We start from the raw sequence: 27,500 nt of genomic DNA, 5'->3' as shown, positions 1-27,500 counted from the left end.
TTATGAATTATTCGCGCAAGTAGATCACATACAAGGTCAATGCAAAGACGCGGATGACACGGGATTTGCTTCACTCGTTGTGCGTGCGAATGACAAATAAGCAGAAATGCTCTGCGACCAAACGCGGTTCCCGCGTCGCGTCCGGTGTGAACCCACCGTGAGCGAATCCTCTAAATCCTACAGCCTTTAAAAGGCCGCGGTGTGACGGTTGCCTCAAAACAGGTTGACGACAAAAATGAACAAAACTCAATTCTGATTTTTACTGTACCTTTGACTTTCAGTGCTTGACAGATTTCAACTAATCAAACCTGAGCAAACTGTTTAAGTTTGATACCCATGATTATTTCGTGTGCATGCTGCTGACCTCTAACGTCGGAAAAGCCCGGTCCAAACTGTCGCTGTGCATTAATATTATTCCGCATATAAAATACTTCTTTACCGCTGTGAAAAATGGCTGCTGGCTAAGCACCTTGAGATTCAGCCTCATGTTTAGTCAGCTGTTCTTAATTGTCTCCCTGTACACACACACACACACACACACACACACACACACACACACACACACACACTCTTCGCACTTTACTCAACAGGTGCTTTTGGCTCTTACAAAGAACATTGAGTGTGTATGATTTAGCGCATCCTTTAATATTGATGCCGTGTCCCTTGGAAGATACAGGGCTTATGGGGATCGGTCGTATTAGTGCTGAGATTAATGACTCTTTTTGTATTTGAATAATTCAGATATGTGCCACAGAGAGGACAGAAGGGGAAGAGAGAGGACCAACATATTAGAGGAGGAGTCAAAGAGAGATGGAGAAGAAGGAGGAAAAAGAGGAGAGATGGAGGATGAAAGGAAGGGAGGTGAGGTAGGGACGATGGAGGGAGAGAGAGAGAGAGAGAATGCAATGATAGAGTATTTTAGGAGACGGGAGCTGGAGCGATAACCTCACGATCGCGTCGCGAGACGGCGTCTCGCCTGATGAGGGATGACTGTCGTGTCGCTGTGATCCTGTGGAGAAGAGACAGTCTGGGAGTGGAGGAAGGAGAGAGGAGGAAGGAAAGAGGAGGAGGAGGAGGAGGAGAGAAAACGGCAAAAACAGATGAAAAAGAAGAGTGTAGGGGGGAAAAGGGCGTGATGGCTCAGGAGGAAGAAGGGTGGGCAGAGAGTGAAGAGGAGGAAATGGATAAATAAAGAAGGAGGGAGGTTTTTTAAAAGAATGAGTAGAAAAGCAGAATGATCAGGAAATAAGAAATGAATCTAGAAAAAAAAGAGGTGGCCATGTTTTTGCTTTGATGGGGAGAGCGATGGTTCGATAATCTGTATTCTGTAGTGAAAATCCACAGACTGTACAGCATCAACAGGCAGTGCGAGTGTGAGTAGCCAGGAACAACCGCGTACTACGAACAGAACCACTGAAACGCTCGGATGTGGGTGTTTTCTGTTATTCAGTGACATGAAATGATGTCGTGCTTCAGTTGGAGGACGGTAAATGAAGCCCACGTGTCAGTGAACGATACAGTCGTCTCAGCTGAGTGGTTATTAAGGAAGCCAGTTAAACCCGATTCATATCTAATGCTGCTAAGAAGTAAGACTTCCTGCGCTGGGAAAGACAGACGGCATTGTTTCATTTCAAACCACGAGTGAGAAGTTCGTAACTTAGTTTATCTTGTGGCAAATATGTACTACTCTCAAAATACTACACAATACTTGTCAACATTTACTTCATACCGTATGCTTCATGTGCACTTTTTTATTTGCTGAGTCCGCTTCCGTTCCATTCCATTTCATTTTGTGGGAACATTTGGGTTTTTAATTTTCAGCGATTCCTCTGCACAATTTGAAAATGTGCAATAAAGCATGGGGATGGAAATCCATCCACACTGACAGCCTTATTATTATTATTATTATTATTATAATCATTGAATTTATGTTTACTTTCTTACCATTACAGTATATTTTTGTTCACCTCTCTCCGCCTTAGCTGTCGTTCCGGCCAGGTCTGTGACAATGGCAGAAATGGGGGGGAGATGGAAGGGGGGGGGGACACGGGGGAGCTAAAAGCTTAGCAGGTGTGTTAATGGTTGTAACCATGACGACAAAAGACCCGCTGGGAGAGGGAGGAAGTGAGAGAACCGGTTTGGACCTGTGGAAGGTAGACGTCAGGTGGAGGAATGACGTACACAGCTTCACATTAAGCACCGGGTGGAGATCTCAGTTTTCACGACAGAGTGCATCTCTGATCAAACTGCACGAACACAGATTAATATGGGCCTTGTACTTGGTCTGTGTGGGTCCAATATACACAGCCCCGGGTGGTATGCATTTGACATATCTCCCGTGTAACTCAAAGCCCGCCTGGCTGAGTCTCTTCACCGAGGAGTGTTCCGAGAAACGCCCCGCGGCGCAGACGAACTCCACAAATACCAAACAATCTGCTCAATACGCTCAAAGATGTCGCTGGTCTGTCCGAGGATTTCTACGAGTGACCATTTGTGCCAACGGTTCGATTGATCCGTCCAAAAACCTGAATATTTTAGGATATTAAAAAAAAAGCACACCATCTGTTGGGTGGAGGCGCGTCTGTATGTTTTTCTGCTGTTTTAGTGAGAGAGAAGTGGACCATCGCTTATGTAACATGACGGCCCACGTTCAGTCATTTTCAACCCACACCCTCTCCAACGTCAATACTGTCAATGCTTTCAATAGGCATGAAGTTGTTGCTTCAGCACACTGCTGATCTGATTCATACCAGGTGCACTGTGAGAGAATTATAGTTAGAAATTAGACTTACAGATCAATGCAGACGTCTTACCTAAAAGTATACCTGATGGTTCCCAGATGGTTTATCCTCACGACGTTTGGTGACCCATTGATTTTTTTTCCTGTAGCGTCATCATGAGGTCGACGTTTGTTGCAAAATTTGCTGACAACTGTTGGATTGCCATTACATTTTACTAGAGAAATTCAAATGACAAATCTTAACAGCCTACAACACTAGGAACTATTAAAATAAATTAACAAACGAATGAGCTGCTCTAAGCTGTAACCGGCATCAAATCCACCAGAGCAGCCGAAGAGCAGGACTTCCACATCTTGACTGGAAGAAATAATCACCACCTGATCATTTTTGTCATTTGAAAGTAATAAACACATTTTTATAGACAAGCATCCATTCTTTACATATGTTTGATATTTTTTCCTGTTTAAAATGATAAAAATGGCCATAATTTGGTGAGCAAAGTGCGGGACTTGGGCTTTTTGGTCAAGTCTTGAGTCTTAGCTTGAGACTTTCATTGACTTGGTCCCACTTCTGCACATTAGACCACCACCCTCTACTGTATGAGGGCTTTTCCTGAGTGGTGCCTCTGCAGAAGTGACACATTTAAGTATTCAAACAAACTCCTCTAGATCTATCTAGTCTTTCAGACTTGCCTACCTACAGTTGAACCATACATACTGTGTGCTTGTTCGTGACAGCCCCAGGCGACATCGGATTATTTCCACTAAGTTTCCTCGTCTCCCAGAAGGGTGGTGCTGGGCGGAGTCAGACAGGGTCACTCTACACCAGGGTGTAATCCCAGCTGGAATGCCCGGTGCACAGCGTTTTGCGAGCACGGAGCCATGGCTGCCCCGATCCTGCTGCCGCTCACCATTCCAGTTGAGACGGACGTTGCCAGAGAAACCTGATAACTCCTCCTGCACTCTTACGAGCCATCGATGAGAGTTTGGCCACGTCGTACCGTTGGGGCGCCAATGCCGCGGAGCGCTTCTCTGGAAGCAGGAAGTGTTGGCTGCAGAGTGCAACATTAACTGATGAGTTGCCCATTCTAAAATTCTGCTGGCTTGCTCAGAAAGTCGGCATGTTATACTCGAGCCAGACCTCTGGCATCATGTAGCACTGGAATCAGGGAAACCGTAGAGCAGCACCAGGGGGCACTGCAGCCACCAGGGACGTTTATGCGTTTTTATTCATGCTAAGTGCTCAAATTAAAGCGTTTTGTATGTAGTAACTGTGGCATTAGAACCGTATTAGAACTGTAAGAGTCATTTAAGGGTGGGTAGGTGATCTATTTCAGAAGTATATCTCTTGAAATCCTCTTACGTCCCAATAGCAATGAATAAATGAAAACGCTTTGACCACAAAAAGAAGAAACTCTATTGTTTGCTGTAGGACTATAAAAGGGTCATCCAACCACTTTTTCCCCTGGATGAAATGATTGGATGGACTTCTTGCCTGTCAACCAATCTTTTTGCCTACCTGCGCCCACTCTGTTAATGGACTTCTACAACACTAAAGCAACAGTATTGTTGTTCCTCGTCTTCATCTTCTTTCTCTTATCCAAAGTTGGGTCGTGCTGGCAGACTCTTCCAGACTTGCCTCTCCCCACCTACATCTTCCAGCTTGCCCTGCGTGCTCCTGAGGCGTTCCCGGGCCAGATAGGATATATAATCCCTCCAGCGACTTCAGGGTCTACTCCACCCAGTTGAGGAAAAAGGGCAGGAGGCGTCCATAAGGCATCCTCATGAGACGACCACACCACCTCAACTGACCCCTTTCGAAGGCCAAGGAGCAGCAGCTTGACTCCGAGCTCCCTCTGGATGTCAAAAACTCCTCACCCTATATCTGAGGCTGAGCTCCTTTTACCTACAGAGACAAATGTTATCCGTGATCCACTTGTATTTTAGTTTGCGCTCATTATGATAGGCCTAAGGGTCAGTGAGGTTAGACAGAAAGGGTACTGATGTTGCGTGGGTTGAAGGAATCCATTCACGTGGCTTTCACAATCTGACAAGGAGCCAGTGACCTACAGTCATAATCGAGTGGTACCTTTCCGAAAGATGATTTTGATGGTTTAAGGACTCTTCTTTGCTGGAAAGGTCACTGTAGCGGGAATAATACAATGAAAGGTCAACAGCCCTAATTCAAGGGCTCATTCTAGTTTGTGAGTTAATTGTTCCTAGTTGTAGCCTGCCGAATCAGCTGAGTGCCCTTGAATCCCATTTGTCTTATTCAAAAAGAAAATCCCACACGCACAAACACGCTTTCAGCAACCTGTTGATTTCATTGAAGCGATGATAGAGTCGGAGAAAGTACAGTAGATATGAGGCCGGAGCAGATTGTAACACTCAGCGTTTTGTATTGCAGGTTCTTCCTATTCATCATGCGGCCACTTTCACTCGCTTCCCTATATATTGTCTGGATAGATACCGTAGCCAAATAAGCCGCGTACAGTACAGTATAATGAAGCTGATGATACTCTTTGGGGTGAGAGCTCCTGCCAGCGAGGCCCTTTAGAGCCAACATATTGTGTTTTTGCTGAGGCAGCCGCGGAGCAGAATGCTGCGCTTGGCTCTATTTCTCACACTTCACAGGAACAGGATGAAGCGCTGCCCGGTTAGCATGGCCTGTTCAAACACACACACATGCACACACACACACACACACACACACACACACATGCACACACACACACACACACACACACGCACACACACACACACACACACACACACATATACTGATAGAGAGGAGTTCAGTGGAGAGAAACAAGGTGAAAGAGATGGTACCACTCACTGGTTCTGTTCCAAACGCACATTGCTGCGTTTGCCTTGTTCAGCAGAGTTGGAGTTGGACTCTGAACTGCAGACCTGTTTTTTTAGTTTTTTCTCCAGGATCTGTGCTTTTATCAACCTCTAATCCTCGGCAGTAAGGATTCCTGTACCACATCCGATTGTAATTACACAGATCGTCTCACGTTCACTGTTCACTCATCTGCAGATGAGGCCAATTAACCATTTCTTGTTTTTTTCATGTGGCTTCATTGCTCTCGGAAGAAATTGCTGCACAACCAAAGTTTGCATTGAGTGAGAATGTTTGCACAGTAGCTGTAATGGGAGTTCTGCTGGGTCCAGACACACAATATATATTTGTATTATTATATTTTATTTGTCTTATAGAGCCCAATTGACACTATATCGATGTAATAATACGAATCTGCTAGGTTTAGGTTTTAGGTTCGAAGGCGACTTGTTCACGATCATGGTCTGCGCTTAAATGACTCATTTGTTAAGGTGAGGGGGTCTTCATGATCACGTTCCAATAATGATCACGAGGATGAGCATATAGAACGATTGGTTACAGAAACCGACACTGACTGAAACAAAAAATCAGTTTCCCGTATTGACCCATCCATTGATTTTAAGTTGTTTTGAAGCCAATGCTCTCTGGAGTACCTTTAAAAAAACTGCAGAAAGAGGAAGTGCAAGGGACAGAAATGTAATAGTAATAATCGGACATAAAGTTGATATTTTCAATAAAATAATATAATATAACGTTAGGGCTCGTAAGGGGTTAAATTACATCACCCTCTAAGAATGGAGAGGGAAGAGGAGATTTTATGTGAGTACGTTTCTGCACAGTGGTGAACTTTATTGAGCTAGTCGTCATTTTTATAGCTTATTATTCCCAAGGCTCATTTCGTTATATTAAAAAACAAACATACAGCTTTAATTTTGATCTTTTGATGTGATGTGTGGAGCCAGCGAGTGTGAATGTAATAAATCCCATTGCTGAGTAAGGTTGTTGCTGAGCGAAAGCTTCCTCCGGCGCTGCTTTGTGTCAGAGACTGTATAGAGAAATGTAAAATGTGCACAAATACCATGTAGCTGGTGAATTAGCTTAATGTTGGAGGGACTGACTAAGCAGCGTCGGCCTCAGAAGGAGCCGCGGTTTGCAGAAAAGCTGGCAGAGAGTCAGCTATAGATCACTGTTCTGTACCTATACACCAGCAGTACAGTAGCTCTGCTATAAAGATAGAGATAAGATAAATCTCTGCAGTCAAAAGGTGAATATAAGGGCAGGAGAGCAAAAAATGACTTTCTGCATCAAAAATTAAGTTAATTTAGTTTCTTTTAAAATACTTTTCTCATAAAAGTACCTCCAATGGCCTCTAGAGATTATTTTCATAAATTGATCTGAGAAAAGGAGAATTGATTTCAAACTGACTTTGAGGTTGTTCTTTCGCAAGCTGAAAAAGTTGAAAACATGTAATCATTTTCAAAATTGATGCCATTTCTCCTGCTCCAGAAAAAAAAGAAAAGAAATTACCTTTATACTTATATTAAAAAACATAAATGATTCCCAACATGTCCTTATCAAGTCCCTGGTGACAAAGCAATTTTACTGGGGCTCGATATTTTACGGTTTCACCATGAATTTTATCATACATACCTATAAATGAAAAGAAAACACAAGCAAATATATAGAACTTGAATCGAGAAAATAAACATACATTTGTTTCACGTAAAATCTGAACATAACTGCAAATCTTTTCTGAATCATTTATTCTCTTAAAATTAAAAAAAGGTCTCATATATCGGCTGTCGCTTCTTCAGGGATAAGATACATGGCTCAAGGAAAACGTACAGAGCCCGGAGTTCAGTGATGGAGCTCGGGTTAAGTGGTCACACGGTTAATGTGACTGTAGCCATGGCAACATGGTCGTGCAGAGGGTGATGTCATGGAGTCGGGGGAAACATCCATCTCCCCTCTTTCATATTTGTCACTTTACATTATTCAGTCTCTCCCTCGCTTTCTTACTCTTCTCCCACCGAATGGCTGTTCTCTCTCCACCCAGCGCCTGTTTCCTCTCGTCATGTACAGTTTTTAGCGTCATCATTTATCTCTCTTCTCTTTCATCCGGTGTGTGTGTGTGTGTGTTTGAGAGTGTGTAAGTTACGAGTGAGGACCATGTATGCTTTCAGTTAATAGGATGATCATCAGTCATGTCACAATACAGGATCAAAGATATAGAGCAAGAATGCTACTTTTTTTACTTGGGCACACACACACACACACACACACACACACACACACACACACAGAAATTCCCTATGCAAAATCAGCACAAAAACAGCACCTCCTGTACAATAAAATAATTAGTTTCATTACGTATTTCAAGCTCAATTAGGTGCCGACACCACGTCTGTGAGCTGACACAGCAACGACCCACAATATTAATGCCACCGCAAAAACTGTAAATGTGTGTGAATGTGACCTCGTATTAAGGTGACCCTGTTCTGATGGCACAGATAATACCTTAGATAATGTAAATCCCACACCTGTGTGGCTTGTACATCAGTCCCATTCGCAGTCCCATTGCCCACTCGCATAACAGCCCGGGAAAAAGATGTTGGCTGACACCTAAAGACCCAGTGGCCTAGTTTACATGATCATTCAAATGTTCCCTCGTTATTCATCCTCCGTCACCTTCTCATCCTTCCTCTCCTTCCTTCTGTCTCATCACCGGTGCCTCCATTCCCCATCCTCTCCCTTGTCTTTTTTTTTTGTTTTTACCTCCTCCTCATCCTCCTCCCTCTTCTTCCTCTGTCCCCTGCCAACGGCCACACGCCTGCTACTTGACGCGTTGCCATGACAGCCTGCCAAGGTGTCATCGCCAGGGTCATTTGCATATGGCTCTTCTGAGTAGGCCCACCAGAGTTGGGTCAGGATACCCGTCCTGAAGTGGCTGCATCCTGTTGAGCTGGAGTATGCTCTCTGCAAGTGTGTGTGTGTGTGTGTGTGTGTGTGTGTGTGTGTGTATCTTGACGCTCTTCTCTAATCCATGTGGAATGATAACCCTCACTGACATTATAAAGGTTAATTAGACATGAACTTTCCATTATAGACACTGATAGCTCCTCCTAATCGCTACACACACACACACACACACACACACACACACAAGAAGAGAGCGATGGATACATTAGGATTTGTTCTCCAAAGACGACCAGATGAAAGAGTAATGTACGATTCAAATCTGGGGTCTTAACACGTCGTCCTAAACAAGTTTTTTTTTCCTGATGTTTAATAATTATTTGCAAGTGATGTGTGTGGCAGTGCTAAGCTTTAAACACTTATCAAATACCATCTCATCTTGTAACTGGGCTAAAAAAAACTTTGTATGAAGAGAGCCAGTAGAGTTATGGTTTGACATTTTCAGTTGTATCCATATACAACAGTCCGCAAAGGGAAAAACCCCGGCATGAGTAGCTGTTGCCATGGTTACGACTAATAGGGGTCATAATAAAAAAGCCACTGCTAAAATCCATAATAACAAAATTAGATATTTTACATGTGAAGTATTAGAAGAAACCACGAACATTTGACTTGAGATTAAATCACGTGATTTTGGGACATCTTTCATAAAATAAAATAAAAATCTCTCTCAACCGATCGGTCAAAACATGAATATATTAAATTTAAAACTGACTTACACAGTGTAACTGAAAAGAAAACATAATTCTGTTTTGTGTTTTTGCTCAATATATTACTAAAATGATTATTGAGTTATCCAGTACTTGTTCAATTGTAAACCCTCCCCACTAAAACTGTCTTATGTCATTATAGAAATATAAATGCACTATAAACAAATACTGTTAGTCACAAAATGTAAAAAAAAAACCCTGGTGATGTTGGGTTGAATATGTCGCCCTTTATTCACCAGACCAATGGTGCGTTTCTTTTGTCTTATGTATACCACAGAAAAATCTTCAGAAATAATATAAAACATATAAATATAAAAGCACTTTGAATTCAGGCAGTGGCTGGTTCAAAACCGATTCCTCTCGTTCATTCTTTAAAAGAAAAAGAAAAAGAAGAAAAGATCTATCCGTCGCTGTGGAGGGATGTGAAATGTGAAGGAGCGTGATGTGGTGTGATATGGCCTCGGCGCCGGCGAAGGGATACTCGTGCTATTTGTGGCTCGTGTATCTGGTTGCCGTGGAGACAGCTGGCAGAGTGCCAGCAGGAGACCAGAGTTGACCTCAGACAGACAGACAGTTACCTCCTCCCTAAAACACACTGATGTAAATATCAAATCTTGTTTTTTCTTCACTGATGATTTCTGTTATCTCTCTCTCTCTCTCTCTCTCTCTTCTAGGTAAGTGGCAGTTAAGGTCTCTCTCCCTCTGACTGTGGTCTCTTTATGATAAACCCTCTGTCACCTCCCGTCCTCGGCCTGAAACCCGTGTCCCTCTCTCTTCTGACTCGGGGAGTCGGCAGGTAAAAGCAGATTTTGAGGCAGATAATCTGGTCGCTCTGGACTTTGACCTTTGACCGTTGGCCTATATAATAGTTAACAGTGTTGGTGCTTGTCAGAGTAATAATTAGCATTTCCGCTGATATGACCTGCGCCCCGTCCAATAGCTTTTGAGAGATTGTTCCTCCGCCTGCTATTGCAAGTGTTATTAATTATCTATAGAAAGTGGTGTTCAAACTATTAAGTTTAATAATTTAGCAAAGCCCGACGGATGTGGACTTTAAGGGGCAGATGCTGATGCCAATACTGGGAGTAAAACATTTCCGATACCTATCTATATATTGGACGATATATACAGTATTTATACATTTCTTTCAAAAATTGGTAATGATTCCTTGAATGTCGTTATCAAACCCTCATGACATAGAAATGTAGCTGTGGCCTGATATTTTACAGTTTAACCTCAAACTTTATTATAAATAACTATAAATTAAAAGAAAACACAAATACAACCAGACATATTGAACTTGAATGAAGAAAATAAACATAACCTTTAATTAAAACGTTTTTGTTTTTTTTCACGTAAGCACAACTTTTCAGCATTGTAAACATTTGTTGATCATTGTAAAAAATAGTTTTACCTATATTGTGATATATCTGATTTGTTAATTCTGTAGAATAAAAGTTTTATAGGGCAGATACCGATGCCGATATAACACAAACATAGAAGGCTCATATCGGACGATTTTTATGATTTTTATTATGATTTATATGAGATATTCAACTAGAAAAAAAGAAGAAGAAAGAAAAAGATTCCCACATGAAAACAAACACAGCATCCGACTGACATCGCGCCATCCGTGACACTACGACAGTTGTGTCACCAGCGCGTCGTGTTCACATGCCGCCTGGTTCCCTCTGTGTCCTTTTTTTGAAACATGATTAGACGTGCGCTCGCCATTATCACCAGAGACATTATCGTTGCCGCCACGGGGGCTGAGTCATTCCAGCTCACACTGGAGCGCGGGCGATGACGCAGCTGACCTTCCCATTGTGTGCCGACGACTCTTCCCGCTCGTGACAGAGGAACGGCAGCGGACGGCGGGTGAACGTGTTCCACTGGTGAGATGTGGGATTTGAGGTCAGGTGGTCCTGAAATGTGCTCAGTCGTCCTCGCCGAGCATGTGTCACATGGTTTGTCGTGCTCCTGTCGTCCTTTTGGCACATGCGTCGTCGGTCTCCATGGTGATAACACACTTATCCCTCAGTGGCACTTTCCTGGTTCTCGGCACTGAGCTGTGCCTCCTCGACTTTGGTCCTGATGAGATTCGAGGCAGAATTAGAAGCAGGTTGGGAAACTCTCACTCGGCGTGAGAGGGAGTTTTCCGGTGTTGACAGTGTTTTCTTGCAGTCACACTGTTTTTCAATTGAGGTGCCACATCGCCGAAAAAGAAAAAGATAACTGTAGCTACTGTATATTGATACATGATTAATAATCTCATGGCAAACAGAATCTCTCTTGATGTTGCACTGCTGGTTGGAAAAAACTTGACGTTAGAAAACGTTTTGTGTCTTTACAGAAAAAACCCCCCGACAAATTAGTTGATCATGAAAATCGGTTATTAGTCGCAACCTCAATTTTTGCAGCGAGGATATTGATAGTGAAACACTGGAGCATCCACCAATTGTATGTATTTATTCAGGGGGGGAAACAATTATGTAACTATTGTAATGAATAATCAACAACACAGCAGTATGCATGAAAGTTTCTAACCACGTCACACATACCAAAATATATATAGGCGCAGCGGTGTTTGCTTGTTTACCTCCTCCATCAAGTGTCTCGGCCCAAATCGGTCATTCGAGAAGGCCGGAGATTTGGGTCCAAATGAGATTATTTGATTCGGCTTTGACATTCCAGTCGAGCACTAATGGGAGATCGAAGCGGAGCACATGAACCACGTCCGCCCACATGAACTCCCACAGAGTTCTTAATGGACCTTAATGTTTTTTATGGACTGTCTGGGCCGGGCCACACCCAAACTCCCATGCATCCTATGATGATGATGATGATGATGATGATGATGATGATGATGACGATGATGAAATCTGCCCGACTGAGCCAGCCGCCGAGCAGTGTTTTGTCCTCTTGAACATGCGTCCTTATCTGGGGGTTGTTTTTTTTTCTTGGTCCATCTGCAGTTTCAGATATCTGGATATTCTGCTTCGTCAGTGTGGAGGGAGACGTGACAGCGACACAGAGAGTCGCAGAGACAGTCTGGGGGAGGACAGAGGCCATGTTGTGTCTGAACAATAAGAGCACTTAGTAGATTTGACAGCTGAGCGTCCCCTCCAGGCCTGCACTGTGCAACTTCTTAGAGCCCGACTGATGCTGGCTTTTACGAGACTCTTGGCGATATTGATATATGAGGGCTAAAGAAATTGAATAACTGATATATATCAGAATTATGGTTATTGCCAAGACGGTTTTCATATAGAACGAATTTGTTTTGGTGCAAGACAATGAACAGAGTAAGAAGAAAGTGAGGGGCTATAACGGCTATTTTCATTATGGATTAATCTGTCTATTATTTTCTCGATTATTCGATTAGTTGTTTGGTCCAGAAAAATGTCATAAAATGGTGAACAATGTCGATGGTGTTTCCCAAAACCTCAAGATGATGTTTTTTTTCGTCCAAACACCAAAGATATTCAGTTCACTGTCACAGAGGAGCAAAGAAACCAGAAAATATTCACATTTAAAAATAAAATAGTAGTCGATTACTAATCGATTAATCGATTAACTGTTGCAGCTCTAAAATAAAGCAAATAAAGGGCAAGTGTTGTGCGTACAAGGAGAAAGATGAGGACATAAGTGAAAGCTTTACAGTTAAAATCTGGCATCCAACTGCAGAGTAAATATCTGCTTCCTGTTTACTCTGGAGCGCACGTGAGAGGTCATGTGATACAAGTCTTTTGGGGTGTGTTAGTGTGGACTGATATCGTTTTAGTTTTAAGCAAAGTAGCCACACACACACACACACACACACACACACACACGCTGGTCAGCAGCAGGTCGTCCACGTGTCCTGTTCCTGGAGATAGAGCTCGACAATTGGCAGGTTCGCTGGTGCTTTCACAAGATAAGGAGCAAACGGACAAAGCGATCAGATGGCTACAGTTGAGGAGAGTGAAGGCGGCGCAGCGGGGCGGCTGTGGCTCTCTGAGTCAGAGCGGAGCGGGCCGCGTGGTTCGATCCCCCCGCTCCTCCGGTGCACGTGGGGGCAAAGACACCGAGCCCCAGATTTGCTCCCCGATGGCAGTTTGCCACAAGTGAATGTACGAGTGATAGAGGTGCTATATATAGAGGTGCTGTACGATCGAATGAGTGTGTGAGAGCGAGTGGCCGGCTCCTTCTTAACCGCTGCGCTATATTCAACATACATGGTTTACTTCCTCCCAGCTCAGCTCTGCTTTTTTGAATTTCGTTATCTGTCACTGGTAAAGCAAAATGTTTTGACCTCCTCAGCATAGTCTGCATTCGTGAGCCTTCCCCTGTAGTCGCTGCAAACCCCGTATGTGCTGCACCGCAGAAGAAGGATCCCGTCTCTGAGTTCAGGCTGCTGTTTCGGAGGCTGCATTAGATATTAATAAATGCCACGAAGCACTATGAATTCTGGGTATTGAAGTCCTCAAGCTTCCGCTTGTCTTTTTGCTCCACTTTCGGGTTATGTGCGTCGAGACTGAAGTTTAATCGACAGAATGAAAGTGTTTTGTTTTTGGGCTTCGCTGAGCCCCGAACGGATTGTGGGACTTTTCCAGTGAACGCCATCCCGTGAGTTTTACTGTACGTATGAAGGAAGAGCAAATTACGTGACGCTAATTGTCCTGGTGTTGTAGTCGTCACCCACCTGGTGCCGTGGGCAGGGTGCAACACGCTCTAATAATAACTGTGATCCACGTGCAGCGAGAAAACACTCATTTTACCTCCTCCCCAGGAATTTCCGTGTTTGCAGGTGTGTGTGTGTGTGAGCGTGTGTGAGCGTGTGTGTGTTAATGATTTCAGTTCATAGAGGTGAATGTCCTGATACAGCATGAGAAGTAAGGTTTAATTAGACTGGAGGGTTCAGTGGAACAGAATGCTAACATGATTACCTGCAGTAAAAACACACACACACACACACACACAGACACACGCACACACACAGAGCAACCTCTTTTCTTAATATCAATCTACATTTCATGAAATAACTTAGTAGTTAATCTTTTGAGGTGAGAAAAAACAACAACACAGATTTTTCTTTTATTTTCTCTGTGTGATGCTGCCCTCAAGTGGCCAACAAGGGGACTGCACCCAGTTAATGGCTTGTGTCAAAAGACACACACACACACACACACACACGACTACATCTCGGTGGCAGAGAACTCACATGACTGTTTGTTTGACTGTCTGCGTCTCTGTATTAGACTCTACAGTGTTCTGCACCGAGCTCTCGTTTATTTACTGATCAATAATCGATCGGGCTCGTGATGGCGAAGAGGCAAGAAGAAAATAAAAAGGCTGTAAAACTCCTAGATTACCACTAGAGGGAGCCAGACACCAGAGGATTCTTTTCTTTTAAACATCAGTATCCATATATTTAAAGACAGAATAAAAGTTTATTTTCTCTTTAGGAGTAAATGAATAAATTCCTTGCCATTAACTAGTGTTCATTTATTTTCTTCTGTTCTGATTTGAAACTTATTTATTTCAGTTGTTGGGCGGGAAACTGGCACATGGAGGACAAATCAAACATTTTCTTTTGTATATTTATAACAAACACTTTTCATTTGTTTTTTTTTGATTCATTGTTTTAGTTTTTTATGGGGAAAAAAGATGAATATTTGTTGTTCAAAGCTTCTTGAGGTTTTGCCAATAACCAATCACGTAAAAAAGTGATCAATCAGCTGTTGAAATAGCTCGAATTCCTCTGGAACTTGGTTTTTAGTATTCATTCTATTATTCATGTTGTCACACATGAAACATAATTACCCCTCCACAAAGCAATATAGTTTGTACCCTGTGGAGGCCGGAACACACACACACACACACACACACACACACACACACACACACACACACACACACGCTGGCCCGTGACTTGATTAACTGCGTCTCCGTGGTTGTGTGCACGCAGCAGTTTGCTGCCGGCAGTGTCGATCGGCAGCATGCGGACAGGAAGATTGATGAAAGGAAAACATAGCAGAGGATGAGGATGGGAGAAAGGGAAGAAGGTGAGGCAGGCGATGAGTAGAGTTAACACAGAAATAACGCCACGGCACTTGGAGCCCTGACATTTCTCCTGAGTTTGCCGTTTCCACTCCGAGACGGCGAAAGTCGAGTCAAATCCCCCAGAGACGGCATCGTCTTTTGTCAGGCCAGATTTTACACTTCTGATCCGTGTAGAGTATGAAGTCACCTGCTGTTAATCCCCCGTTTCAGGACAGGCCCGAGGCGATGGAGGGCTAAGACGCCTTCCTCATAACGCTGCTCGTTACAGATGGAGATAATGAGGGATTAGTCCGATAAAACATCCCGCCTGACTCTGACGGATGAGTTCTTTCCTGAAAGTTTGCCCAGTGATTAGCCGCAGACGCACGGAGGCCCGGAAATTCTTTCCTTCTGCTCTTCGAGGCTGTTTGAGCGTGTGTCAAAATAAAATAAGCTGTCAGGTTTACCATGACCATGAGCTGCCGCCCTCACAGCAGCTGCAGCGTGCAGATGTGCGCTCTGTCTGCAGCCAGTGGTGGAGTAAGTCACGATGCCAGTCAACTCAATTACTGTCGTTGGGTTGGACCCTTTGTCTAAGACTCTTGCTGACATGTCTGTGCTGATACCAAAACAATTATTTCAGATACCTACTTCAAAAATATAAACATGTTTCTTTATTACACCTTTTTTTTTTTTTTGATTTTCACGCTTTTTCAGTCGTTTGCACTGAATCATCCTCTGCTCTTCGTTATTGTTCCTTTTGTGGGCGGGACCTGCCTCCCCGAGCAGCCAGTGACGTCTCTCTCTCTCTCTCTCTCTCTCTCTCTCACTCTCTCTCTCTCTCTCTCTCTCTGTCGTCACAAACAGCCAATCGCGAGCTGCTTCTGCCGTCACATGTCCTCGTCATGGCCGACGCTCCCCCTCTCCCCCCTCTCCCATTCAAAGGCTGCGGTGTCTCTGCATTGATAACCACAGAGTCACATCCTGAACACAAAGACATGAATCTTCTTCAAAAAATATTTAAAAATATTTTTTTACACTTGAGTGGTAGAAAAAAAAAAAATCCAATTTTTTTTTTGCTTCTCATTAATTTGTAACTGATGTAACTGATGTTACTGATGTTACAAATTAACAACACAGCTACCGGCACAGAAATCACGATGGCGCCCCCTTGAGGTGTCATTCCCCCACAGCTGCGTATCAGTGTAACGATTTATTACATCGATAATCTCAATAATGGATCCGTCAGTGCGCAGCAGCCTGCAGGTTCCTCTCTCGTTTCTTTCTTTACGAAACTCCAATATCTCCGAGGTCTCAGTGACTTTCTGTAATGGTTCTCTTTATATGTTTTCATGACGCTCTTTTGATTTAACTGCATTTTAGCCATACATGGTAGTTTGCTGTCAGTTGTTAAGATTTTCCTCCTGATAACTTACGATGCATCTCCACCCGAGAGAATTACCGCATTTTTCTTTTTACTTTTTGTTTAAAGCTGAATCAAAAGCGACAGTAGAGAAAGATTTTTAAATATTGCGTGACCATAAACAAAACTACAAAACTACAAAACTCCAACTAACACTAACAATGTTCACCATTGTTTATCACCTTAGTATTGTAAACAACAAAACAAACGGGGAACGTGACCCTTAATCAGACCCTTAAATCCCAACAAGGAAAATCTACTCAGAAAAAAAAGATTTAGCAGTAAAAAAAATGCAACGCAAAAAAACGGACAAATGAGAAAAAAACAACAACACACAAAATCTTTCCAAAGTAAAAAGTACGATGAACGTAGATGGAAGCCGGTGACAGATTCGCCATGATGCGCGCGTGTGTTTTCAACGAACTAGATCTATTTATCATATAGCTCTTGTTTTGTTACCATGGTGACCATGAGGAAATAAAACCGAGCCAAAGGAATAAGTTTGTTAACGGGAGCATCGTGGCTGCACACGTCCGGCACACTGTGCTCCGCTGCGTGAGCCTCGTCCTCCCTTTCTCTCTCTCTCTCTCTCTCTTTCTCTCCGTCTCTCAGCCACAACCAGCTGGTGCTGAGCAGAGGTATTCATCCATCCATCCATGCCTACCCCCCCCCCCCCCCCGCTGCTCTCTCTACCTCTCCTTACCCCCTCCTCTCTCACCCCTCCCTCCTCCTTCCTTCCTCCTCCTCCTCCTCCTCCTCCTCCTCCTCCTATCCCAACCGCCCTGCCTCTGTCAGTTCCCTCCCGCTTCACATGTCCCGGCGAGGCGTCACGGACAGTGTGTGCGTCTGCATGTGTGTGTGTACATAGAGGATGTGCTCAGTGCTCAGGTGCGGCTGGACCAGTCAGTTCACCCAGACGACGGAGCTCTCTGCTGGGGCAAGGGGGGCCGGGAGCTTGAGACCTCCAACGCTGGAGCTCCAATTACTGCACCTGTAACCTAACGATTTTTATACGCGCCTTTCTTAATCAAGAGGACAATCTCGCCAGACTGCGGATCCTACAGATATACTGTGTGGTTTTTTTGCCATCATCTTGCACTTATTTTGCACTTTGAGCGCTGAGCAGCGGAAGCAGCAGCGGAGGAGGCGCAGAGGAGTATGTCCTGGTTCTGTCCCGCCCCAGACTGGACCTGTGCGTGTGCCCAGTGTGGATAGCTGCCGAGGGAGATAAGGAACAAAAGAAAAGAAAAAAGGGAAATCCTGGAAACGAGGAGAGGAAAATCCTTCCCCTGCTCCCTCTCACATACCTGTGAGGTCTCGCTCCCTGACAAAACCCCGGCTGAGGAGAGCGGAGGACCAAAAAAAAGATAATTAGGAGCAAAGAGGAGAAGGGCCAAAAGGGGAAAGACTTTCATCCCCCCATTCATCCCCCCTTCCTCCCGTTTCCCACCTGTGAGGATTAATTGGACTGGGGCAGCATGGCGCACGCCGCCTCGGCACTGAAGAAAAAGGCGGATGAGAACCTCAACGCCGCGGAGGAAGAGAAGGAGAAGAAGAAGGCGAGGAAGCGTGTCAAAGAAGTGAAGAAAAAGGTAGAGAAAGAGAGGCGGAGGAGGAGAAAGGAGGAAGGAAGGACGGACGGATGGGCGAGGGAGTTTGGAAGGCAGCTGGAAAGTGATGGAGGAATGAGAACGTAGAGCTGACACAGGGCAGAGACTCGGGACGCGGCGGTCCACAGTGGAGTCTAGGAGGTTCTCTTTTGTCATGATGCGTCCTCCGCACGCACACACACACACGCGCACGCACACACACACACGCGCACGCACACACTCACACGCGCACAGCGGGATAAGAGGGGTGGTCCCAGTGGGAATGCTTGGGGGGGGGGGGGGGTTGATAAAGACAGAGAGATGGATGAGTAGAGAGCGAGAGCGCGGACAGAGAAAAGAAAAGAGAAGATGACAGGGATCGGCCATGGAGGACAGATTGGTATTTTAGGAAGCGCTGATGCTATTATTAATATGTGAGACGGAGACGTTCGCTCCTACTGCTGTGAGAAAAAGAGTCTTAAGTTCTTTTATTAAAATCTGCAAAGACAAGAAAATCACGCATACACACAATTTATATATATATATATATATACATATATATATATATATATATATATATATATAATCCTCTCCCTCTGCCTAAAATAATGCGTGTGTGTGCGCGCTCTGATGCATCATGGGTGTTTTGATGTGAAAGGTGTGTGAGTTCAGCAGAGCCCAGAAGCATCAGCAGTCACACCCTGCGGTTGGGTGTGGGTGGTTTTTGTGTATTTGTGTGTGTGTGTGTTCATACGTCACAAAGACAGAGTTAAGACTTGATTGCGCGCACACACACACGCACACACACGCACACACACATCAATAAGGTGATCAATAGGTCTGACTCCAGATCTATAACCGTCGTCACTGCAGTGACAAATTTATTTGGTGAAATTTCAGTTGATCCTTACGTTACTGTTCAGTGTGTTGAATAACTTTGTTGATTTGTGTTTAGCTGTTGTGGAGCTTAAAATCATTTGTGTGTGTGTGTGTGTGTGTGTGTGTGTGTGTGTGTGTGTTGACATTTGGGTGTGTGTACAGCCTGAGGCCATTATTACTTCAGGGTTAGCCACCTGTCACAAAGAGTCGATACCAGTGACCTCACTCGCCTCAAGGTCAAAATGGATCGGGAGGCGACTTCCTGTGGTTCGTTAGTAGTTAAGAGACAAAGACAAAATACAAAACAGTATTTTTTATTTCTTTGATTAGGTCCGAAACAACTTTTCATGTTTTGAACCAGTTGTTATGGAAACGCTCCGAACGGTTTCAAAGTGTGGCGCAGGCCCCAGAACGGAGCCTGGTCCACTGTAGGAACCGCCATGGTTACTTCGACCACTTGGGGGCGCCACTGGCGACAAAACGACCTGTGAGAATGGTCTCATTTTATTGTCTCACCGATAATTGAAACAAATCTCCCCTACCAACATATCTCCTTGTTGAACTGTAATTTCCCACCTGAGAAAAATTGTTTTTGAAAAGGCGTCTCTGCCTACGTCTAAACCACGTCTCGATTTTGGTTTTCAATGACTATTTTTGGGCAAAATTAAGTCTACGACGGCCCGACCAGATGTAGCCCAAAAAACAACTACCTAATCACGTCTGGTGTGATTTGGGGCTTTTTAAAATTCAAAAAAAGATAATGCAATCAATCCCATTCAGATATCTAGCACAGTCATTCTGGAAAAAGAATCCTCGCCGTCTAAATATTTGAAATAAGGATTTCGAGCTCCGACCTTGACGGCACAATCGGACATTTTGCGCCTGTGTGACTTACTGTATAGTTTCCTTATTAAGGCAACAGGTGAGGGCGACGTGTTGCTGTAGTGATGTGTGTGTGTGTGTGTGTGTGTGTGTGTGTGGCGACATCAGCAGCTTCCCGGTGTTGTAGCGTGGCGCTGTAGAGGGGATATCAGCTGTCCCGGGCTCATTCAAGGTAAATCCACACCGCCTGTCTGCTCAGGGACGATTTCTTGGCACCAGGGTGCAAAAAATATCCTCTCCCTCCTCGGATCACGTCGCCTCAATTACCTTTCTTTTCTTTTCCTCGCCTCGCCTCATCCCACCCTCTCTCTCTCTCTCTCTCTCTCTCTCTCTCTCTCTTACTCGATCTCTATACTTGGCTTGGCTTGGTCGCTCCCTGTCAGACAGCGTAGATTCGACAGATACCAAGCTGCACCAGACGTCGGTGTCAATGCCAAAGTCTCTCCCCCTGTATCTTCTCGGCACTCGCCCTTCGCTTACTCACTCTCTCCCACATGGAAAATCTCAGCAGGCGCTCCAACGTTCGCATCGGCCTCCTTCTCTGACAGGCCGTGTCATGCGGCGTAGCTTAGATTAAACGTCCTCCAATATCCATTCTTAAAAATCCCATACATAAACTTATTGTAATTAAAAATGTTGCTTTTTGACCTTTCTGTTTATATTCTGATGAAATAAATGGGATGTAATGTTAATTATAGTCAAGCAGTCTTCAGAGTAGTTTGGGCGACTTTCTAGTCAAGCGTTGGATCGACCCTGAAACCGGTATTCTCTGGAATGACCAGCAGAGGGCGACTCCACTGGTTGCAAAAAAAAGAAAGTCAGTCTCTGTAGAAGTCTGCGAGAAAAAAACTCCACTGCTCTTCCAGATATGGTTACTTCTGGTTTCAGAAAAACAAGAACTCGAGGTTTCAAAATGGCAGCTCCCAATCCATTGGGGGGGGCGTCACGGTGGTTGTTGCCACTTGGTCTGAGCGGTTAGCTTAGCATGAAGACTGGAGGCAGATGGAAACATCTCTTCTGATTCTGTCCAAAGTTTTGATTATTTTTCTTGATGCAGAAACTAGAATGTAGCACGCCGTCTAACGGAATTTCTACTTCTCTCTGCGTCTCATGCTCACACTGCCACTACTCCGTATGGAGCATCATTCCTTTCACAGTGTGCCCTGTGTCTTAATTCGATTCAATAATGCATCCAGCTGTGTACAGTATGACGAGGTTTATGGCTCTGACGGGAAGCTTGAAAAGCCAAAGCTGAGCATTACGAGCACCACTGACACCGGGCGCTCGGTGCTGCGGCCATGAAAGCTTTTCGCTGGGTGCTCCGAATATAAGACATGCCGTCAATGTATGTGCGACTGGACGGACAGTTGGCTGAGTGACGGACGAACTGACACCTGCAGGCATGTTAGCAATTAACCCGAGCAGCTTGTGTTTGAACTGCGGGAGGAAGACGGAGTAGAAAAACCAACGCAAGACACGCGGAGAACATGAGGAAAACTCCTTCTTGCCGTAGGGCGACGGCGCTAACCGCTGCACCATCCGCGCCGCCCCCACCGACATCTCTGTGTGCAAGAAGCCGTGTGTGTCGGGCGGCTGACCTCACAGGGGAAGAAAGTTATATTGTTTTTCGGCAGCGACCGAAATTGGCAACGGGACAAAAAACCACCGGCGTGTGCAACGCCAACAGGCTTCAGGGAAGCGAAGTGTAACGAAAACACTACTCAGTCGGAACTGTTGGCATCGTTTCCCCTCCTCCTTTATTATTCCGGAGCTCATGCTTTTAGTGGGTGGCGTGACTCCAGACGGTAGCGGCTTCGCCTGACCTCCACCGCGTCCTCTGAAATGAAACACACACTCAGACGTCAAGACGACAGAGAGCAGGACGGACTCAGAGTCGGGGGCGGTGGGTTTTAACTGGTCACCACTTTAGTGTTGTTCCTAATATTCTGCCTCCCTCATGTATGTACCTGCCTGAACACGAGAGGGCCTGATTGTATTTGGGCCATGTTGAAGAGAATATTCTGATATTCCTCTGAAATGACTTGTAGCCCCAAAATTACGCCTAATTCTCCAAATATTAGGATTTTTTCTGGTAAAATCATGGATTAATTATTGTTTAAATATGACTTAATTATTGTAATATTATGACTTTTTTTTCTTAAATATTTTTTCCCCTTAAAAATTATGGGGTTTTTTTTTCTCTCGTAATTTGACTTTTTTCCCGAAATCTCAAAAGATTTTTTCCTTTTTTTTACATTTACTATTTGTACATCAGCAAGTAGGAAAAAAAATCATAATTTTTATGGGGAAAATTTTTTTTTTGAGATATTCAAGCTGCGTTTCCAGGAAACTGTTGTTGTTTTTTTTTAAATACAAGAAGGTTCAAAGGTCGTACGCGAGACCGGCTGAGGCGTCTTATTATTTCGGAGTGAAGAGGAGAAATGGCGAGGAGGCGGAGTTTGGGGGGTTGGGGGCTGTTGGGAAATGCAGCTTCTCCTGAGGTTTATTTTTGGGGAAAGACGACTGTTTTTTTTTTTCCATCGGCAGCCTCGTCTTTACCCCTCCACCCCCCCAACCCCCACCTCCTCCCTGCTTCTCTGTCAGCTGGCAGGAGGCTGCATTGTTCTGCCACACTTCTGCCTCTGGGACCTGGGGGGGGGGAGGTTTACACACACACACACACACACACACACACACACACACACAGAGGTCCCTTGAGACCAGGCATTGTACCACATTAATCCCCTGACACTTATTTGAGCCAAGATTCATATTCGAAGCCTTTTCACTCTTCAGCGTCGACGTCTCTTTGTCCTCCGCTCCACTAAGAACCTGCTGCTCGTGAAAAAATATTCACTCCTTACATTTCTCTGTCTCTGCCCCTTTATGAATATACTTTATATTTACACATCACACACGCGTTTGAATAAGGATGACACCGTCTGTTCGCAGGAAGGAAGGATATTTATATATTTTTATAATAGGCAAGAACTTACTTGAACTTGTGATTATTTACATGGATTTATATTTCTGAAGGTTTTAGGAAGGATCATATTTTCAGCGTTATGTGGGGTTTTTCCAGGTGTCTGTCAGTTTGTTTTGTTTTTTAATATCAATATTGATTGACAACTTGAGGGGGAAAATGGCAGATGAATCAATAATGGAAATAATCCTTAGTTCAACCCCGTGGCTGTTTGTTCGTTTGTTTCTGTCCCAGTCCAGTCCGCTCTGTGGAGTCGATAGCCCGAGGACGAGGTTTAAATTCATGGTTATATTTTAAAAATTAAAATCTCATGATTTATTCACCGTTCACTTTGAATCTACATATTCATATATATCATATTATCCAGTGTTTTTCTTTTCTTTTGTTTCTTTGATTGAAGCAAAAAACTTTTGATTTGCAAACGACTCAATTAAAATCCGTTTTATTTGCATTACATACAATATCTCATATTGTAGGTTGATAATAATAGTAACAACGATTAGTGCGACTTTAGTTTCTGTTGATTTCTGGTGATTTTTTGTGTGACGGTGAGAGAAGCTACAATCAGATAAGAGAAAATGTGAGAACAGAAAACATCTACGTCAGAAGTGAAACTCTGCTGTAGTTTTCCTCATCATCGCTACATCTCGTGTCTGTCGTCGTCAAGGGGAACGCGCAGTCAGTTAGGAAGGAAGGAAAAAAGTGATGCGAGCATCCTCAAGCTGGAGCGCCAGATGCCAACAGTGAAAAAAATTGATAGCGGCACTCAGCGAAAGACGACAAAGTCTTAAAACCAGTAACCTAACAGAGGAGGGGAGCGTTATGAATTATACAATGACTCCATTACGGAGCAGAGGAGCATAACGGCAGCTGGAGGAGAGAGAGACAGAGAGAGAGAGGAGATCTGAGAGGAAAGCAAAGGGAGGACGGAGGGATGGAGGAGGAGGAGGAGAGAGGTGTTGGGGAGAAAAGTGTTTCATGGCATCGTCGCGGCGGCAGGACTCACTGTGACGAGGCTGTGGAGGGGGTTGCTGGGCCACGGGATTGGTGCAGAGCCCGTCAGGCACCGTGATTGGAGGAGGGGGTTGTAGGGGGATGTGGGGGGGAGAGAGGTAACACATCTACAACATACTGCAAAAAAGAGATAGTATGATGATGGGGGGGGGGGGGGGGTAGATGGAATTATAAAATGAAGGGGAAGAGGAGGAGGATGTTGGAGAGAGGGAGAGCGATGAGGATGTTGTTAGTTTGGCTTTTCATCCTCCACTTCCTCCTCCTCCTCCTCCTCCTCCTCCTCCTCCTCTGCAGTGGAAGATCGACACCGAGAACTGGGACAGTCCATTTACACACACGCACACACACACACACACACACACACACACACACACACACACACACACACTCACTGTTTCTACATTTCTATAGTCGGATTAGTTCGCAGAGCACAGCGACATCATCGGTATATTAGATTCATCTGACTGGAATGGGACACGTCTTTGTTGATGACATCATCTGTTATTGGCCGAGTTGCCGTGGTTTGGTGGCAGAGTGTGTGTGTGTGTGTGTGTGTGTGTGTGGAGTTTCTCCTGCTGCCACTGGGTAAATGACAAATTTAGGCTTGTTCAAAGGGAAACAATTTGCCCACGTGGTTTCAACATCGATAAGCAACAATCTGCCGTTTATAGTTCTGATCAACTGATTCATCATTCGGTCCATGTTATGTGGAGAGCGTTTCGGGAACGACTCCATAACTCCTCGGTTTTGCGGGATGAGTGAATTCGGAAAATGGAGCGGACTTGATGTAAAGAACCCGGGTGGGTAGTGCGCACACCTCAGGGTAGATGAGCTGGTGACGATCAGGGGGGAACTGGTGAATGTTTAAATGCAGCGTCAGGGAAAACACATGGCACTTCATACGGGTGTGTGTGTGTGTGTGTGTGTGTGTGTGTGTGTGTGTGTGTGTGTGTGTGTGTTGGAGAGGAAAAACTCTGTGCGGCTGTTCGCCGTCCTCTTGAGTTTAGCGGACATTTTGAAGGTGGTCAGCAGGGAGGAGACCTGATTGGATCAGACGGACACACAGACAAGACGTTTCCCTGTCGCCGAGCTGTTGTTCAAAAAAATAGGATAATAACAGGACTCGGAGGCTTCTCAAATTAATGTTCGAATTGCCAACAGAACGTAGAACATGTGGTTATATTGGGTTTGGTGGTTTCGGTTCAAAGCTCCATTTTAATTACTTTTGGCTCAAGAATATGATGGTGAGCATTATGGGTTTTTTTTTATTAAGGATGATGGAAATCGCTGCAGTCTTAGTCCTCAGCTATTCCAGATTTCCTGTTCTGCCACAGTTCATGATGTGGTGAAGGGATGTTCCAACCGCGTCCTCCGCCCATCTGCATCCTCCCGAAGCCTAAAGCCGAACAGTATATCAGCTTATGAAAATCCCCCTCGCTAAGCTCATTCTTCACAGCGTTCAAGACTGTTCGCTGAGACAAAAGCAGGTTTTTACCCACTCCAAAGTCAAGTTCCCGCCTCTGTCTTATTTTGAAAAGAAACAACGGACGTCGGCTTTGCCCGTTGACTCCTAACGCGTGGTCTCGTCTGTCGAGGAGCTAATTGTTTCCCTGTAGCACGTGGTAGGAGAGTAATACGTCAGTGGAGGTGGACGGTGTTTTTGAAAAATCACCAGAGCAGTTTCCAGAAACAATACCAATATTTACATTTTGGAAAATTGGCATCCTTAAAAAAATGCTTGCTGAATTGGAGCGACGGGAATGAACCCCTGAAGGTCATTCTCTCATAAAAGTCTCACCAGCATCATCGGCAGAGTTATTTTGGAGAGTTTGTGATGCTCAGGACAATTTATTACCCCCCAGTTGTGTCTCATACCTGCCAACTACATCCGTGGGCCGTGCACGATGGTGGATTTCTGGTGAGCTAACGCAGCAGTGTGTCCGTCCTGCAGAGAGGTTTGAAGGGTTCCTCTGTTTAGTCATGTTCCCTCGCCCACTAACGCTGTGCAGAGATGTGCAGCAGACGAGACCAATCGGGTTTCAAAGAGTATTTGGTGTGAGCCCCCCCCCCCCCCCCCCCCTCTATGTATATTTATACATACTGCATGTGTCCAATGCAGTTTTTCTTGCGCTCTGCATCTTGTCTTTCCTTTGAAGCAGTCTATCTATCCACCCTCTCATTGGCCACTTACTTGTGGGGCAAATGAGGCTGTAGAATTAAATAATAATAATAATAATGATAATAATGTAGTTTTTAAATGCAAATGAGAAAAGGTTTCTGCAGTGCACTTTCCATATCCAGGGATCAATTGAGTCGACATTTCATCACTTGATTTCATAAGTTAAAAGTTAAAAACTAACATTTTATCACTCACTTTTCAAATGGAGATATATGAACAGGCGGCATCTCCAATGTCCTACAGACGCCCTGATGTTTTGGATTCTCCTTAGCGAAGTAGACCATCATGTGAAGGAATGTTCGGCCCTGGTTGTTAATTGATCTGTATTTACCTCTGGAAAAGAACCTGGAAGTTCACTTTTCCCTCCGGCTCGCCGTACGACTTATGAACACGTGAGAAAAGCAGAATAAATACAGAGTGTTGGGCGTTGAAATGGAAGCCGCGGCTCGGAGTCCTCGACTGGCCGCCGCCGCGAGGCCTGAGAGTCGGCAGAGGAAACAGCCATGCCGATGTTATACATGCGACTGGAGTGCTTTATTGATTTGCCGAGCGGTTCCTTAATTGCCTCTGTACGCCACGAGCTGTGAAACTCAATGCGCTCGCACAGTTGGTCTCCTCTTGTCTCCGTTTACTGTAGATTTCATGATTTTCCGGCTGGACATCGAGTGGAAAACAAATATTTAGTGGGAGTGGAGCTGCGGTGTCAACATTAATGGAATAACAGTACTAACTGCTGAAACGCGCTTTTTCACAGATGATGGAATGTTTCGGTGAGAATCAAAGGCTTCGTATAAATTCCCCAAGTTATTATTCTGATAAAATTACTTTTCAGTCATTTTTTTTATTAATCTGTGAAATGTTTTGGTCGATCAAATGATGAAAAATGCAAGGAAAAAAAAGTTCATCAACTGGTTTGACACCTTATTGTTTACTATCAAGTCTCAACAACCCAAAAAATATTAAATGTATCGTAAGTATTTTTTCTTATTATTTATTTGAATGTGACCGTGTAAATTAATTAACATGTGTACAACATGTACATGTGCAAGATTTAGCCACGTAGGCTAGTTTTCATCTGCAACAACATACAAGTATTAACAATACATGCACAGACGCTGAATCGTCAATAAATCAATGACAGTTTGACATATGGAAACATTGACACAGAGGCACTAATGTACAAATGATCAGTAAAACAATATAAAGACGTTGGCTTATCAAGCAATAGAACATAAACAATAAAATCAAAACACAACTAT

The 27,500-nt window shown here is 44.3% G+C and overlaps 1 protein-coding gene across 38 annotated transcripts in view; it reads left to right on the top strand.

The window, feature by feature from the left end:
* The window catches only part of LOC118287957 (ankyrin-3), a 111,249-nt gene that overhangs the window by 13,745 nt on the left and 70,004 nt on the right, over positions 1–27,500 (top strand). For 15 of the 38 annotated variants that reach the window (XM_035613643.2, XM_035613625.2, XM_035613642.2 and 12 more), the window contains exon 1: positions 17,561–18,307. The exons of 2 other annotated variants lie outside the window; for them this stretch is intronic. In XM_035613643.2, coding sequence (XP_035469536.2) covers positions 18,194–18,307 — 114 coding nt within the window. In that variant the 5' untranslated portion in view covers positions 17,561–18,193. Of the gene's footprint in view, positions 1–17,555; positions 18,308–27,500 lie in introns of those variants that run through there. 21 more of the 38 variants (XM_035613646.2, XM_035613627.2, XM_035613628.2 and 18 more) reach the window with 9 other exon arrangements.

The sequence above is a fragment of the Scophthalmus maximus genome, chromosome 16, assembly GCF_022379125.1.
Source record: "Scophthalmus maximus strain ysfricsl-2021 chromosome 16, ASM2237912v1, whole genome shotgun sequence".
Taxonomy (NCBI): Eukaryota; Metazoa; Chordata; class Actinopteri; order Pleuronectiformes; family Scophthalmidae; genus Scophthalmus; species Scophthalmus maximus.
Note: the sequence above shows the minus strand (reverse complement) of the source record. Positions and strands in the feature narration are given on the sequence as shown.